This window comes from Sapajus apella, unplaced genomic scaffold, assembly GCF_009761245.1.
Source record: "Sapajus apella isolate SASKATOON/1434 unplaced genomic scaffold, GSC_monkey_1.0 scaffold31, whole genome shotgun sequence".
In the NCBI taxonomy this organism is placed as follows: domain Eukaryota; kingdom Metazoa; phylum Chordata; class Mammalia; order Primates; family Cebidae; genus Sapajus; species Sapajus apella.
Window position 1 is genome coordinate 1,235,018 of NW_022436971.1, and position 15,721 is coordinate 1,250,738.

General features: G+C 36.3%; 1 protein-coding gene across 6 annotated transcripts in view; it reads right to left on the reverse strand.

Annotated features, from left to right (window-relative positions):
- NCOA1 (nuclear receptor coactivator 1) overlaps positions 1-15,721 on the reverse strand; it is a 277,674-nt gene that overhangs the window by 55,099 nt on the left and 206,854 nt on the right. For all 6 annotated transcript variants that reach the window (XM_032294317.1, XM_032294318.1, XM_032294319.1 and 3 more), the window contains 3 exons: positions 9,172-9,319; positions 6,560-7,880; positions 3,455-3,635 (listed from right to left, as the gene is read on the reverse strand). In XM_032294317.1, coding sequence (XP_032150208.1) covers positions 3,455-3,635; positions 6,560-7,880; positions 9,172-9,319 — 1,650 coding nt within the window. The remainder of the gene's footprint in view (positions 1-3,454; positions 3,636-6,559; positions 7,881-9,171; positions 9,320-15,721) is intronic.

Genomic DNA, 15,721 nt, shown 5'->3' on the forward strand with positions numbered 1-15,721 from the left:
AAATGTTGTATTTTTCAGCTCTACCAGCTCCTTTTGGCTCTTTTGTTTGTAGTTTACATCTCTTCTCTCATTATGCTCATGTTTTCATTTAAGTTCTTAAACGTATTTAGAATAGCCATTTTTAAGTCTTTCCATTAATTCTAACATCTCTGTCATTTCTGGATCTGTTTCTAATAGCCGATTTTGTCTGGGTATGGGTCATGGTTTCTTGCTACATCATATGTCTATTAATTTTTTTATTATATGTTGGAGATTATGAATATAACATTGTTGAGTGTCTGAATTTTGGTGTCTTCTTTAAAAACAACTGAATACTGTTCTTTCAGACAGTTAATTTACTTGTACATCAGCTTGATCCTTTTGAGGTTTGTTTGTTTTTAAGATGTCAAAGCAAGTCTAGGGTAAATCCACTCTTAAAGTGAGGCCAATTTTCTATTAAACGTCCCAGGTGTTCAAGATGGTCTACCAACTCTGATTGGTCACGACTTGAATATCTTCCAATCTTGTGTGAGTTCTCATAGTCATTCAGCTCACTCCTTCCTGATAGTTTTTCTTCCTTGACAAACTTCTTTGCCTTACCTGATAAAATATCCTTGAACACATGCACAGTGTAGTATTCAGCCAAGGATTTAAAAGAACCCTGATTCAGATTTCTGTTGCTCTTTTTCTACATATCCTTCTCCTCTCGGGTACTTTGTTCAGCAAGTTCTAGCTGCCCTAGTCTCACTGAACTCCTATCACTATTTTCTGAGTTTAGTAAAATATCCATGCTTATTTTGGGTTCCTCCTACCTGTACTTGGTTTGGTAAATGTCTTCAAGAAAAAAGCTGACATGACTGTACAGCTCACCTGGCTTGCTTCCCTTCTCAGAGAGATCACAGTCTTACACTGCCTATTATCTATTGTTTTATAAGAATTGTTTAATGTATTTGCTCTTTTTCCTGTTATTTAAAGTAGGAGGACTAGTCCAGTGCCAATTATTGTTGTCACAGTTGAAAGTAGAAGTCCTCTTTCTCAAATTATAAATGTCTTCTAGTTCCAACATTACCTTTAAGAAATTCCTGATTCACTGTATGTAATTAACAACTTCTCTTTGAAAGCTTTTAGAATCTTTTCTTTATCTCTCATGTTCCAGAATGATATGATGACAAGCTTTGGTACAAGTAATTCTTTTTTCCATTTGTGTTGGGTACTTGTTGAAACATTGTAATCTAGAGAATCAAGTCCTTTAGTTAGTTGCAGAAAATTCGCTTATATTTTCTGATAAGTTTCCCCCCTCATTGTTTGTTTGTGTATTTATTTATTTATCTATTTATGTTTTGAGATGGAGTTTTGTTCTTGTTGCCCAGGCTGGAGTGCAATGGTGCAATCGCAGCTCACTGCAACTTCTGCCTCCTGGATTCAAGCGATTCTCCTGCCTCAGCCTCCCAAGTAGCTGCTGGGATTACAGGCGCCCGCCACCACACCTGGCTAAATTTTTGTATTTTTAGTAGAGATGGGGTTTCAGCATGTTGGTGAGGCTGGTCTTGAACTCCTGACCTCAGGTGATCCACCTGCCTCAGCCTCCCAAGTGCTGGGATTACAGGTGTGAGCCACTGCGCCCCGTCTGTCTGTGTAATTCTTAATCATTATTGGCTCTCTGAGGTGGACCTTGTAATTTCCTTAACTTTTTCTTCCCTACTTCCCATTTGTCTTTCTGGGAGCATCTTTTTTTTCTTTCTGGGAGATTTTCTCAGCTGTACCATCTTACATTTCTCTCATTTAAAAAAAATGTTGGATACCTAATTTCCAAGAGTTTTTTCTGTTCTTTGCCCCTTTTTTTTCCCTTTCCATATTTTCAGGGGTAATATATTTTTATCTTCCTAAAATTTCTAGTCGTTTTTTTCTTTTTTAGTCTATGTATTCATTATGTATTTCCATTGCATACTTTTTCTGTTTGTTTCTTTTGCTCCCTTTCAAGCTTCAGAGTTTCCTCAAAGTACTGACGATTCTTGACTGTTCAGCCAAGTGTGTCTGTTCAGTCAGTGTTCTAAAATATGAACTGGGAGGGCTGAGTGCTAGGCTTGTCTCTCCTGGTAGCCTCCATTGTTGGGTGATGAGATAGCAGAATAGCTTTTGTACTTACATACTCACATCCAGACATCTTTCTGCCCATTCAATGTCCCCTGAGAAAATTCTGCCAGTCTCCTATATTGGATGCGGAAGGAGCTAAGGACCCCCAAACCAATCAATATGCAGACTTTCATTTTACCTCTTTTCAGCCCTGCATCTTACTGTTTCCTTAACTGTGACTGATATTACAGTCTAGAGCCTCACTGCTTCAATTAGAATAAACTTTCAAAATCATTTCCTCTAATTCTTATATTGCAGATAAAGAGAATAAGGTTCAAAAAAATGCCCCTCCTTGAGGTAAGACTGTTAATGACCGGAGAATGTGAGATTTGAATCTAGTCTTCTGACTCTTCCTCTAGTACTCTGGTCAGCTAAAATACTGCCTCCAAAAATGTCACAGATGATTCAAGATTATTCTTGGCAGCTGTCTGAAATCTTGGTAAACCATCAGTAATTGGGTCATGACAGCTAAAAGTTCCAGTAGGAGTGAAATAAATGAAATCCCACACCTGATATCATCAGAAGTGGGATAGGACTAAGGTCAGAAATCCAGACTAATTTTGAAAGCAAGCTGATTAGTTTCCTTTAGTTTCAAGGTCATACAATGGAATTCTTACTACTGGTTTTTTCAACATCAAAATGTGACGGCTAAAAAAATCTGACAGTCTTATCTTCATAAATTTAATGTATTAAACTATCAAAGTGTCTCTCAATTAGGAAAATGCCAACTTGGCTTAGAACAATAACATATTGTAACACAGCTGTCTCCTAAGCAACTTCATGGAGAACTCATTCTGTGGTGTAACATTTATTACTTGAGAAAAGAAATTCCTTCATCAGGAAAGTTTGAGAAATGTTGGGCAAAAGAAATCTAAACTACTTTCTTCAATACAGAACTTCTCAAAACTGCCAATAGGCATTGAAACATCAATATGAAATGTATGAACATGTAGCACTTGCCCAGTGTATTTTAGTATAGAATCTTTTCTTTCTGCAACTCACAGGATTAGTTTTCAAGGAAGATATCTGGGAAACAATCTGACCCAATATTGTATTTCTGAAAGTCCTGTTACGGGATGTTTGGGATAGGATGACAAAATTATTCTCCTTGACATCAACTGCTCACCTCAACATTAATTACAAAGGGGTAGAGGTTATAATTTAAAATACACATGATGAATGAAGTTCACATGTCTAAATATAGCTACTTTATTATTTATAGTGGCATTAATAAAAAGATATTTCACTCTTAAGCAAAGGATCTGTGTAATACTGGTGAGAGACAGTGTTAATTCACATGATCACTAAATGTTTAAAATGAGGTGTTGTCCTCAAAACATACTATTTAGTCTGGAAGTGGGTCTGGCAGTGGCGGACTGAAGTGAAGCTGGCAGGATCTCCGATTTGATGGTTACACTGGTGACCGCACCATCCATCCTGTCTGTCTCACATAGGCCTGGCAACTGTGCTGCCTTCTCCAGCGTGGGCAGTAACTGATCAAACTGGTCAAGGTCAGCTGTAAACTAAGAATGGAAACCAAAGTTAGAGGAAATATATTCTACACTTTCACCTGAAACAATGTACAAAAAAAGGCTGCTTCTTTAAACTCTATGAATTCAGTGTCTCTTTGAGAGAATAAAGAATGAAGAAATAACTAGAATGATTGGGGCTACTTGGAAATTCCACGAACTAACTATTCCATGGGGGAAAATATTTGGATGCTTCTGATATTCATACACTGCAGGATATAAATAATATACATATAATATTTTTCTACGGTATCTTGGTATAAAAATCTATGTATAAAAAAAGATTGGACTGGAAAAAAGTGTCAGTTCTAATAACGAAGAGCATTGACCCGAGTTTCTGTTTGAGTTAACACAGACCTTTCCAGGTCAGGTGTAGAATCTGGAGCGATGAATTGAAGTGCTTGTAAGGAAACGAAGACCTGTGTAGATGTCTCTTTGCAGAAGTTGGACATTCGACAAAAAAACAGTGTAAGATGAAAATGGAATCACAAAGGGTAAAATGACTGGCTTAACAGTAGTAGTACTGTGTTATGATAATGGCATTATGGGTGATTTTTTCTTGTCATATTTTTCAAAATTACATAAAATGACGTACTTTAAACTTACACTGATACAACTTTTTTTACAATTTAATAAAGTTTATAAACTTTTCCATAAAGTTAAAGATCTCAGAAAGGTTACTTCCTGCTTAAGGACTTAATGGTATAAGAAACATATCTTTTAGAATAGACAGGGAGTTCCTACATCTGTCTTAGGTTATGTAGAGAAGAAAACTGGCCTTTATTTCACAATATTGCTATACTATGATTTCTTTTTGGGTTTCACTATCTAGTGCAACTAAAATTTTTATTTCTAGAGTATATAAATAGAATTAAATGTGTGTACTTGTTAAATATGACTTCTTTCAAAGTTATATTTCTGAGGTTCAGACACTGCCACATTTAGCAGTAGTCCATTCATTTTTATCGCTGAACAGTGTCCCACTGTATGAATATGTCACAACATAATTATCCATTCTATTGTGATAGATTTTTGAGTTGCTTCCAGTTTTTGGTTGATATGAATAAAGCTGTTATGAACATTTGTGAACACGTCTTTTGTTACACATGTGCAAAAAGCATTAACCATAAAGGAAAAGACTGACAAATTGAACTATATTAAAGTGAAGAACTTCATCAAAAAGTACCAGTAAGAGAAAGAAAAGGTAAGCCTTAGCATTGAAAAGATATCTGTAAATATATGTCCAATAAAAGATTCCTACATAAAGAACTCTTACAAGTCAATAAGCAAAATAAAAACACACTAAAAAATGGTCAAGAGACTAGACTACACAATTTACAAAAGAACATAGCCAAATGACCAATGAATATTTATCAAGAAAATGCAAATTAAATATCCGAAAATATCTAAAAATCTAAAATATTGATAATATTATGTGTTAATAAGGATTTGGAGCAACTAGAAAAAATATTCATATACTAGGAAAACTGGCATTATCTACTGAAAAAGAACATATGCATATCTTATGATCCTGTAGTTCTACTCCTAGGAATCAACTTAACAGAAATATATGCAAATGTGCACAAAACAGATGCACGAACTGTACACAATGGCATTATCTTATAAACCTTTTCCTTTTAAAGAGTGAGAGTTTTAATATACTTATTATTTAATGCTGTTTTCTGCTTAAAAAAACATTAGTTTCACTGTACCAAGAAACATGAGATAGCCTTATCCTCAAAGAACACACATGTAAAAAACCAGTCAAAATAGTGTTGCTACAAATAGTAAATAGAGACCATACGAAGCACTACAAGAGGACAGAGGCAGGAAATGTCTAATTAGAGATACTTGGGGAAGGCTTAGACGTTATTTGAATTGGTTTGTGAAGGATAAGTAGAAGTTCAGTGGGCACAGAAAGAAGAACAAGGCAGAAGATGCTTAGAAGAGACATGGCCTATTCTAGGCATGACAAGGACTTCCATCTGCCTAGAATGCAGTATGCCTGAGGGAAGAGAGTAATTCTTGTGAGATGAGAGCAGAAAACTAAGCTGATTCAAGAAACCGAAGGACCTATGCATAAGTGTGATTCCTGCTTTAGAATGGAGCCTTATGGATAAACTGCTTTGTATATACATTGTTAGCTGATTAATGAATGTCTGTATTCTTTCTCTAAATAATGTGAAAGCTCCTAGGAAGTGCCATATATATATACTTCTCTTCTATATTCCTTCAGAGGCCATAAGCAAATATACAATAAATGAAGGTACCTGTTTACTTTTATACCACTTTCGCCCCATTCTAAACATAGACGTTTCTAATCCATAACAACTTATGGAAAGGTTTGTCTTTATTTATTTCTGCTTCAGGGCATGTTATATAAGGGCAATATTCTATTACCCAGAATATTTGAATCCCTATTCTCTGATGGCTGAGGGTGGTCAGAATCAGAGGAAAAGGAAAACAGCCTTAGGAAATGCTTCAAAGGAAACAAAAAGCAAGCCAGACTAGGCAACCTTGTCCACCTCCTTACATTTCTCTCCCACTTCATTTACATAAGAGGTTCCCAAACTTAGGTTTGGTAACTAGGTTTTATTCCTAGAGAGTTAGATTCAATAGGTAGGGCTGGGAGGAAGGGGTGGGGAAGGTATTTTTTTAAATGTCTAAAGATGTGAACTCTGATTTTATAGAGAAAGAAGAATCTACTTTTTTAGAATTCTGCATTAAAACTGTGGCCTTCTGAAGTTCTAAAGAAAAAATTTTGAGGGCATCCTGTGATCAATTATTCATACTAACCTCTTAATATAAGCCCAATGGATAGAACATAGCATGAATTCGTATCTGGTCTATAGATGGAATAGTATAAATAAAAAATAATTACTAGGAATGACCATTCTATGAAACACGCAGTTACCCACCTGGCTCTGGGCCTCCAGTTTTATTTCCTCAGGAGCAGGTTTGGTCATTGGGGTTGGGTTTGTATTACAAGGATCCATCTGTTCTTTCTTTTCCACTTTCACCTTTACATCATCCAGGCTCAGATTTGGAGTTGATCTTAAATCTTTCTCATCTTTATCTAAAAGATAGCGTAGGAGCTGATGGTCTTTTGATTCTTTTTTCTTTGAAGCATCCAGTTCTAGTTTTATACTGGAGTTCCCTTGTACCTGTCCAGTCACTGACACAGAAGTAGATGCACTGTCCTTTTTATCAGGCTCAACAGACAAAGTGGTGATATCTGAGGGGCTACCCTCCTGTAAGAGCCGGTGCAGAATTTTATGCCGCTCTGTCAGTGAGCTATGAGAGGAGGGGCAAGAACCTCCTGAAGTGTTAGCAGAGGCAGAATTGGAAGTGCCTGTGCAAGACAGGACATCTTTGCAGCTTGTGTCTATATCAGCATGCCGTAACTGCTGTTCGGCAGTTGTTGTCAAAAGCTGCACTAGTTTATGACTGGTTTGAGAGTACTTGCTGTCTCCGTCTGAGAGTCTGTCACTGTTATGCAGAAGCCCTGAATCCAGAGGTTTGCCATCACTAGAGCTGTTGTCAGACTGAATCATTTCATTTAAAATGGATGCAATCTCTTTGTTATCTTTGGACTCAGCTTTCGCTGGTTGTATATTTAATCTGCTAGGTGAATTCTGTGAGCTCATCTGCCTGAGGACTGGAGAACTGGCAGAGAAGCCAACGGAGTTATTGGGTCCTTCATTCATACCCTGTAAAGATGTTACTGGGATATTTGAATAAGACCGGTTATTATTATTACAGGCACTACTTGTCATGCCAACGGGAGAGCTTAATGTTGAAATATTAGGAGGAAAGGAATTGCTTGGCATCCTGGGCCTTGTTGCCAATCCAGAAGTAACCTGTCTCCTTGGAGACATGAACTGTGCTAGGGATATTCCTGTACCTTCCATAGGAGAATTATTGAGGTTTAAAGAGGGATTACTGCTCTGTGAACTGGCCTGTCCTTGGTTTAAGGCAACATTGGCTACAATCTGACTTCCAGGTGAGCATCCAAAACTTCCTTGGCTGTTGCTAGAATTACTGTGACTGCTGCTATGAAGGTCTGAACTCTGCTGACGGTTTATTCTGGTGGATACCATGTTGCTGTTGGATGGTGGCAATGTGGATGAACGAGCCACACCATGAGCTGGAGAGATATTAGGATTGACCGAGGGGTTTACTCGGGGAATTGACATTCCAGAATTAGTGTCATCTTGAGGAGAAAGCCCACTGTGTTCCCTGCAGGGAAAAAGAAATTATTATTCAAACATCTTCATTTGTTTCTATTAAAATATTTTTATGATGCATATTCTAAAACAAGACCATTGATTTCATACTATGCAAGCTATCAAGGAAATAGCTTCTGCATCATCTTAAATTAAGAAAAATACTGCAAAATATTAGCACCACTTAATAAGAAATAAGGCTTATCAACTCTTACACTTGATAATGGTCTCAGCTACATGTAAAAGAAATTCTTCTTGGTTTTGGAAAAAATCCAATATATGCTATTTTAAATACTTCTAAACTTAATATACACAATTAACATTATAATAATATTTTTGGTTGAAAAAGAAATTTCCCACACCTCTGTTTATAAAGTACTTATTTATGACTCCTGTTACAGCTTTTAAGTATTTCAACTCCAAAGAGGAAGACTGGGTAAGGAAAATACTGTGTCACTGATGTAAAATTAAAAAGGGTGATATGCAGACATAGCAGATGTTTTGAAAGAGAAATCACAATATGGAAAAAAGAACTGTGCTAATTCCACTCACAAGCATAATTTAAACTAAAAGTAGAGAAAAACCAGAATACTGAATTCAGGTTTTAAGTGAGTTCTTTACTCAAATTCATAATTATGACAATACATTTGTGACTGGCATTACCATGTTCCAATAAGCAAATACATTAGATGAGAAAAAGATGAAGTGAGGGGGAATGTCTTTGCTTTTAATGCTACATTTTAATCATGGTAAATGTAGGATTTTGAATAAATCACAGGATAAAAGAACAGTTTCATGAATTTACCATATATCAGTGTAAAACATACTTAGAAGGGGGAACAAATTAGAGGCAACGGCATTCAAAAATCTCAAGTTGATGGTTTAATGATTTGTAATTTCTGTGAGAAATTGCCAGCTTGAACTCAGGAGCCACCAAGTATGCCCTAATGAAAATAAAGCACTTTCGAAAATAAAAATAACAATAACAATGTTAACCAACTTTGAAATCTCTTATAAGATTCACATATGGAATGTTGTAAATTTTTAGCCATCTTTTTGGTTTTACCCTCTAAAAAGCATATTTTCAGACTCAGTTTTCCTACCTCCCTTTATGAACAACAAAGCTATTACATGATAAGACTATAAAACTCAATATGGATATATTAATTATATGTACTCATCCCACTAGTTTTGTGCCTAATTTAGAATTTCTGCTTTCTAGCCATCAAGAATACAAAAAATTTCCCTAAGAAGAGATATGTGAACTGGCTTATTTCATATGAAGCTCTCCAAATAAGTAGTACCTGTCGATGATATGAATTCCCATGATGAAAGGTTGCATGTCTGGACTTTGAGGGTAGCAAAGTTTACACTTGGTGTGGGCGCTAAGCATTGTCCCATCATTCAATATGAATCTATAGGAGGGGCTGGAGGCAGTGCCACGGGTCATCACTGTTTCAAACAAAAGAGAAACCTAGTTAAAATTCTGATACTTATACACTGGCTTTAAAGTCACTAAGCTTTATTTATTTCTACTTAGAACCTCACTTTAAATGCCCTCCCAACTGCTGCCTGCTTAGACTCAGAATAAAAAGTAGTTCAGACAAAGCAGATATGAGGAGGAAAGATGATTCCAGTTGAAATATACCACTTGATGACAGGTTTTAATTTAGTCATACTTGAATGGGTGTCTCCTCACAGAAGTTATGATTATGAGGAAATCCCAAATCTGGGAAATATCGTCTTTTTTTTTCTTCTGACACAGAGTCTCGCTCTGTCGCCACGCTGCAGTGCAGTGGTGCGATCTCAGCTCACTGCAACCTCTGCCTCCCAGGTTCAAGCAATTCTCCTGCCTCAGCCTTCCAAGTAGCTGGGACTACAGTCGCCCACCACCATGGCTAATTTTTGTATTTTTAGCAGAGGCAGGGTTTCACCATGTTGGCCAGGCTGGTCTCAAACTCCTGACCTCAAACGATCCATCCACCTTGGCCTCCCAAAGTGCTGTGATTACAGGCATGAGCCACTGCACCTGGCCGAACCTTAATCTTTCTCTATACTGGGGGCAGCTCTTCAAATTTATGAAGTCTCCATTAAAAATACCAAAAATATGTTTCTCCCCTCTTACTCTCAGTATTATCTTTAACAAGTTTTGTTTTCTCTTCTGCTGGATGATTTTTTAATAACAGCTCTACTAAGATGTAACTCACATACCATAAAATTTACTAAGTTTTGATCAGCTTACAGATTTCCTTAACTAATATTCAAATTTAATTTTTTCACTCAGGAATGTGAATCACTAAGGCCCCATTTGATAAATTATTAGATTTATAAATATGTGTAAAATCTGTGTACTATTTTTAATGTCTGAGTTTTTAAAGTTTAGTAAGCAAATTAAGATAAAGCCAATGGTTATTAGTATAAGGAACAGAAACTAAGTTAAGGCATTCAAGTCATTTTATAAACAGCATAATTTACTTTTGTCTTAAAGCTTTACTAACAGCAGAAAAAATTCTAACCATATAGGTATTTATTAAATATGTAAAGGCTATGCCAGACTATTACGTAATAAAACATCACTGCTGTTTTAATAACACCATATAATTCTATTTTAAGAAAGAGTGCATACTACCACAAATGACTGTTATAATTTAGCCTGTGATAAATGTTAGTCCAATTTTTCAAAAACATTTCAGAAGGGGCTTTGATTACATTGTAAACGACATGCAAAAGATGCTTAAAATTACCAATTAATAAATAATTTTTGAAGTTACATGTTACTTGAAGTAAACAAAACATGTTCTTATTGTCCTGTGTATACAGTACCAACTGAAAAAGGTATAGTTTGTTGTAAATCTACACCATAATATCTAAGTACCAAAACCAGAATATAAATTTGATTAAAAGGATAAGACTTACATCTGACAATCACATTCTTTACCCATCTGGCAATTTCAGCTAAATCACTGGCATAGTTACTAAATATAATGTATCTAAACTAGAAGAAATTCCTGAATTTGGGGAATCCTATTAATTTAATACAAGAAAATTACCACACTTTATGTTTTGAAATCAGATTATTTGTTTTGGATGAGAATGCATGGACTAAGATTCGGCATTTTATAATTCATTCAGCCATTCTTAGAAATGAGAAAAAGGCAATATTTAATATGGTAAAATTTCAATTAATTAGAATTCAGCAAGACTCTCCAGTTAACTAAAATTCTGTTGCTTAATTGTTCAGATGAAGAGGTAAAAGGAAGGCAGCATAAATCAACGAAAAGAGTAAGAGCGTAGGAGTCACATTCAGGCTTGACCTTTCACTGTCATTTACAAGTTTAAGACTTAATGCAAATTAACCTTCACCCATCTCGCTCTACTCATTACTAAAATTGAGCCAATAACAATGTAAGATAATACCTAGCATGAAGCCTAGCATGGAGTACATAGCAGGTATTATAATGAATATTTCCTCAATAAACATCAAAGGGAAAAAAAAAAACAAGAAATATGCAGCTTCCAAAGTACTTATGTTCTGAGTCATACACACAGTTAATCCCTAGACACCATTTATGGCAACAGCTAACCCTGTATAACAATCACTAATACTTTGAATTAAGAGATGAGTAAGGTAGCCACGGCTCTTCACAGAGATGGTTCAATAAACATTTGCTCTACACAACAAATTTTCCTTTAAGTGGGTTTCAAGGTTTAGTTTTGGAATCTCATTTTGATTATGGGTCTTGGCCTAGTTTTCTGACCTAATTTTGTCATCTTTACACCTAGTATTTTAATCCCTGATTCCTGTGTCCATTTCTAAACTTTCTGGAACACTTAGTGGGGACAGATATTATTGAAGGACTGTTATTGACACCTCAGAAGCCTTCTAAAGAACCTTTAACATGACAGCTGTTTTTGCCTTTTGTTTTTTTTTCCCCTAGAATAGGCCTCAACTGAGCTACAAAGCAAAGGAATCATTAAGTTTTTCCCTGGTTACAGCAGCTGTAGAAGCAAAGCTTTCTGGGTTTTTGATCCCTCCCAATTTGGTGCTGAGATAACCTCAAACAAGCATGCCTTACTGATATTAACAAAATAGGCAGGTATAAAATGTGTGGCAGGGTACTATGGGTCAATGCTGGTAGAAATTTATTTTTCTTTGTGGTAGTCACCTAAATATATGCAAAAAAAAAAAAAAAAAGAACTAAAAAATTGTTATTAGGTACAGAAAAAATAATTACCCCTAGATATTTTAAAATTTTTAATCACCAATGAGTAAATTCTATTTATTATATCAAAATCACTACAAGAGGACAGTAAACTCATATTTTAAATTTTTTTTTTTTTTTTTTGAGGCGGGGTTTCGCTCTTGTTGCCCAGGCTGGAGTGCAGTGGTGCGATCTCGGCTCACCGCAACCTCCGCCTCCTGGGTTCAGGCAATTCTCCTGCCTCAGCCACCTGAGTAGCTGGGAATACAGGCATGCGCCACCATGCCCAGCTAATTTTTTGTATTTTTAGTAGAGACGGGGTTTCACTATGTTGACCAGGATGGTCTCGATCTCTTGACCTCGTGATCCACCCGCCTCGGCCTTCCAAAGTGCTGGGATTACAGGCGTGAGCCACCGCGCCCGGCCTATTTTAAATATTTTTAACAAAGTTTGACATAAAAAGATTTTCAGTTAATTGTTACATGGACCGTGGACTTAACCACATTATACAAGTCTCAAAGAACATTCTAATTAATCATTAATATGGGTACTTTATGTTTTATAGCAATGCTTCGAAACTTAATCCCATAAACCCCTTCCAGTTTTTCTGAGACAGGGTCTCACTCTGTCACCCAGGTTAGAGTGTAGTGGCGCGATGTCAGCTAACATCCACCTCCCGGGTTTAAGTGATTCTCCTGCCTCAGACTCCTGAGTAGCTGGGATTATAGGCGTGTGCCACCATGCTTGGCTAATTTTTGTATTTTTAGTAGAGACAGGGTTTTGCCACGTTGGCCAGGCTGGTCTCAAACTCCTGTGCTCAATGATCTTCCCACCTCAGCCTCTCAAAATGCTGGGATTACTACAGGCATGAGCCACCATGCCTGGCCTTAACTATACTTTTTTAAAGATGAAAACAGCTTTATTTTAATATGAAGTTAATAGAGAGGTGAATAAAGAGTAAGTAAATTCATTTCTAATTCTACCACGCAGATATAACTGTTAAAATTTTGTTAATTTTCTAGAATTGGATAAACAGAAAGATATCTAAATGATCATATCATATATGCTGTGCTCTCTTGGTCTACCTTTTTTTTTTGCGGGGGTGGGGCAGTATCTCACTGTGTCACCCAGCCTGGAGTGCAGTAGCACGATCAAGGCTAACTGAAGTCTTGACTTCCTGGGCTCAAGCAATGCTCCCACCTCAGCCTCCTGACTAGCTGGAACCATAGCTGTATGCCACCAAGCCTGGCTAATTTTTGTATTTTGATTTTTTGTAGAGATGAGGTTTTGCCATGTTGTCCAGACTGGTCTTGAATTTCTGGGCTCAAGCAATCGGCCTGTCTTGGCCTCCAACGGGCTGAGATTCCAGGCTACCGTGCCCAGCCACCTACTTTTTTAATATAACAATATGTCAGGGATATTTCAAAGACAAGAAAAGATGATCTATTATATCATTATATATATGTAAACAGAACTTTCATACAACTAGTTTCTAGGTTGTATAACCCGACATTTCCCACTGTATAGCACACCTAACTGCTGACAGATGTGCTCCAGAAAAAAGTATTCTGTGGGGAAAAAAAAAGGTCTCAGTAACAAAATGTTTTATTATGGAACTTCTCAGAAACTTAGATACCTTACATATATCTTATAAATCCCCTAAAGTGGGATTAAGCATAAAATATAATTTCCTACTTATAGTTATTAATAGTTTGTGGAATCTAGGTTCATATTTTACAAACTTCTCTGTAAGTAAACATCTTAGACTATAGACTCTGATTCAGTAGTCTGGGGTGGGGTCCAGAAATCTAGTTTAACAACTACCTCAGATGAATCTATCTTATCAGGGACCTTGGGAAGCACTATAACCCAGATATTTCTTTAAAGTAATAATTTTGAATTGAACAGAACCTGAGAACTTTTTCGAAACCATGCATACTTGCATGGATCTTCTCCTAGTTTAAAAAGTTCCTCAAGTGATCCTGATACCCATATTTCCCTCCAATCTCAATATAAAACCATTGCTTTAATCTAATTCATGCTGGATAGTTCTCAAATATTCTTTGACCAAAATGTGTTTTCAAACTTGATTCTGGAAAACGGCAAACTCCCTTTGACAGCAGTTTATGAGTTGACTCTGTCAAAAGCAGCTAACAAACAAAACTGAAACTAGAAATTTTAATGCATATTAGGATTTTAGACTAGTTGCTGCCTTCAAAGAGTAAGTTAATGGGCAGGAAAAAAGACAACAGATGGAGGACAAACTTTTCCTGCCTAACTATCAATCACTGTAAAGTTCTACACAAAATCAAGAATATGGTGCATAATTTGTCTCACTCTTTTTATACTGTCCCTAAGTGAAAAGGCAGCAAGCAAACTGCAAATGTAAATTACACCCCTCTCCAATCTTGATGGACCAATGGTTGTCAAACTTAAGCATTATCTTTAAGGTTTGTTAAGATATCTGGGTGGGTGTTCATCTGATATTTTAATTCAGCAGGTCAATATCTTTAACACGTGATTCTCATGAAAGTGCTTCATTGACCACATTTCTCATATCTGGCTAGATACTGCTGAACAGAAAATATCAGAGAAAGCTGTGCTCAATCCAAGAAACCTGTTTGTCAGCTTGTTTAGAATCTCCAGAACACTGAATTCAGTCATGTGAACTCTGGACAATACAAGAACAATACAAGTTATTTCTACTGAGGATTTTTTTTTTCCCCTAAAAAAAGCTGACTGAGGGAACATTAAAAAATGACTAATGGGGAAGAGGTATTGGATTATACTTATAATTCTTTAAATTTTACTCTAAATTATTTCAGTTTATGTATTAATGACAAACTAATTACTTGCTATACTTTAGTCAATCTATTTTATGGGGAATACTGTCGAAGGTTTAGAAATCTTCAATTGTGGCCTAGTCACATCTATGGGGGGCCTAGTCATTTGGATAATGAGACAGTAAGCTAGATCTGCTTTGCCTTGGTGAAAATATACATAAGTTACAGGCAAATAAGTCTTTTAAGTGAAGCCTTGGAAGGCCCAACTTAAAGTTAAGGCAAAAATCAGAAGTACCATATATTTGAGAACTTTAGGCAATGACTGGAGACAGCGCTCTGAGTCCCAAACCTATGCAAAAGTCAAGCATCACTCTTGGTAGAGGAAGTCACAAACTTCACATCCAGTGGATGGCATTAGTAACTTATTGTAACGGTTTTCCAAACCTGGCTGCCCTTTCGGAGAGCCTGGGAAACTTTTTAAAAAATTCTGGGCTCTACCCAGTGAGATACAATCTTAGGGGGTGGAATAGGTCTAGTAAAGAGGCCACTAGAAAACCGCTAGTACGTACGAAGCTGTTCCAGCAATACCCAGATTGTGATATTTATATAGATGGCTTCCCGGAAAAAGAAAAAAATCAAACTACTTCCTCCACATATCACTAGGAAGCAGTTGATCTAAAATGTAACGAACGGAAAATCATCTGTAAACTTAGGAAATCTAACGTTACGGGAAAAATGTTAAAATTAAGAATGATGAAATAATGAAAAATATTTAATTGTTTTTCAGGAATAGCCATACAAAGAGATTCTTACAAAAGAAACTATCTAGAGGTTAGAGATTAAATTTCACTGGAAAGAGAATGTTAGGC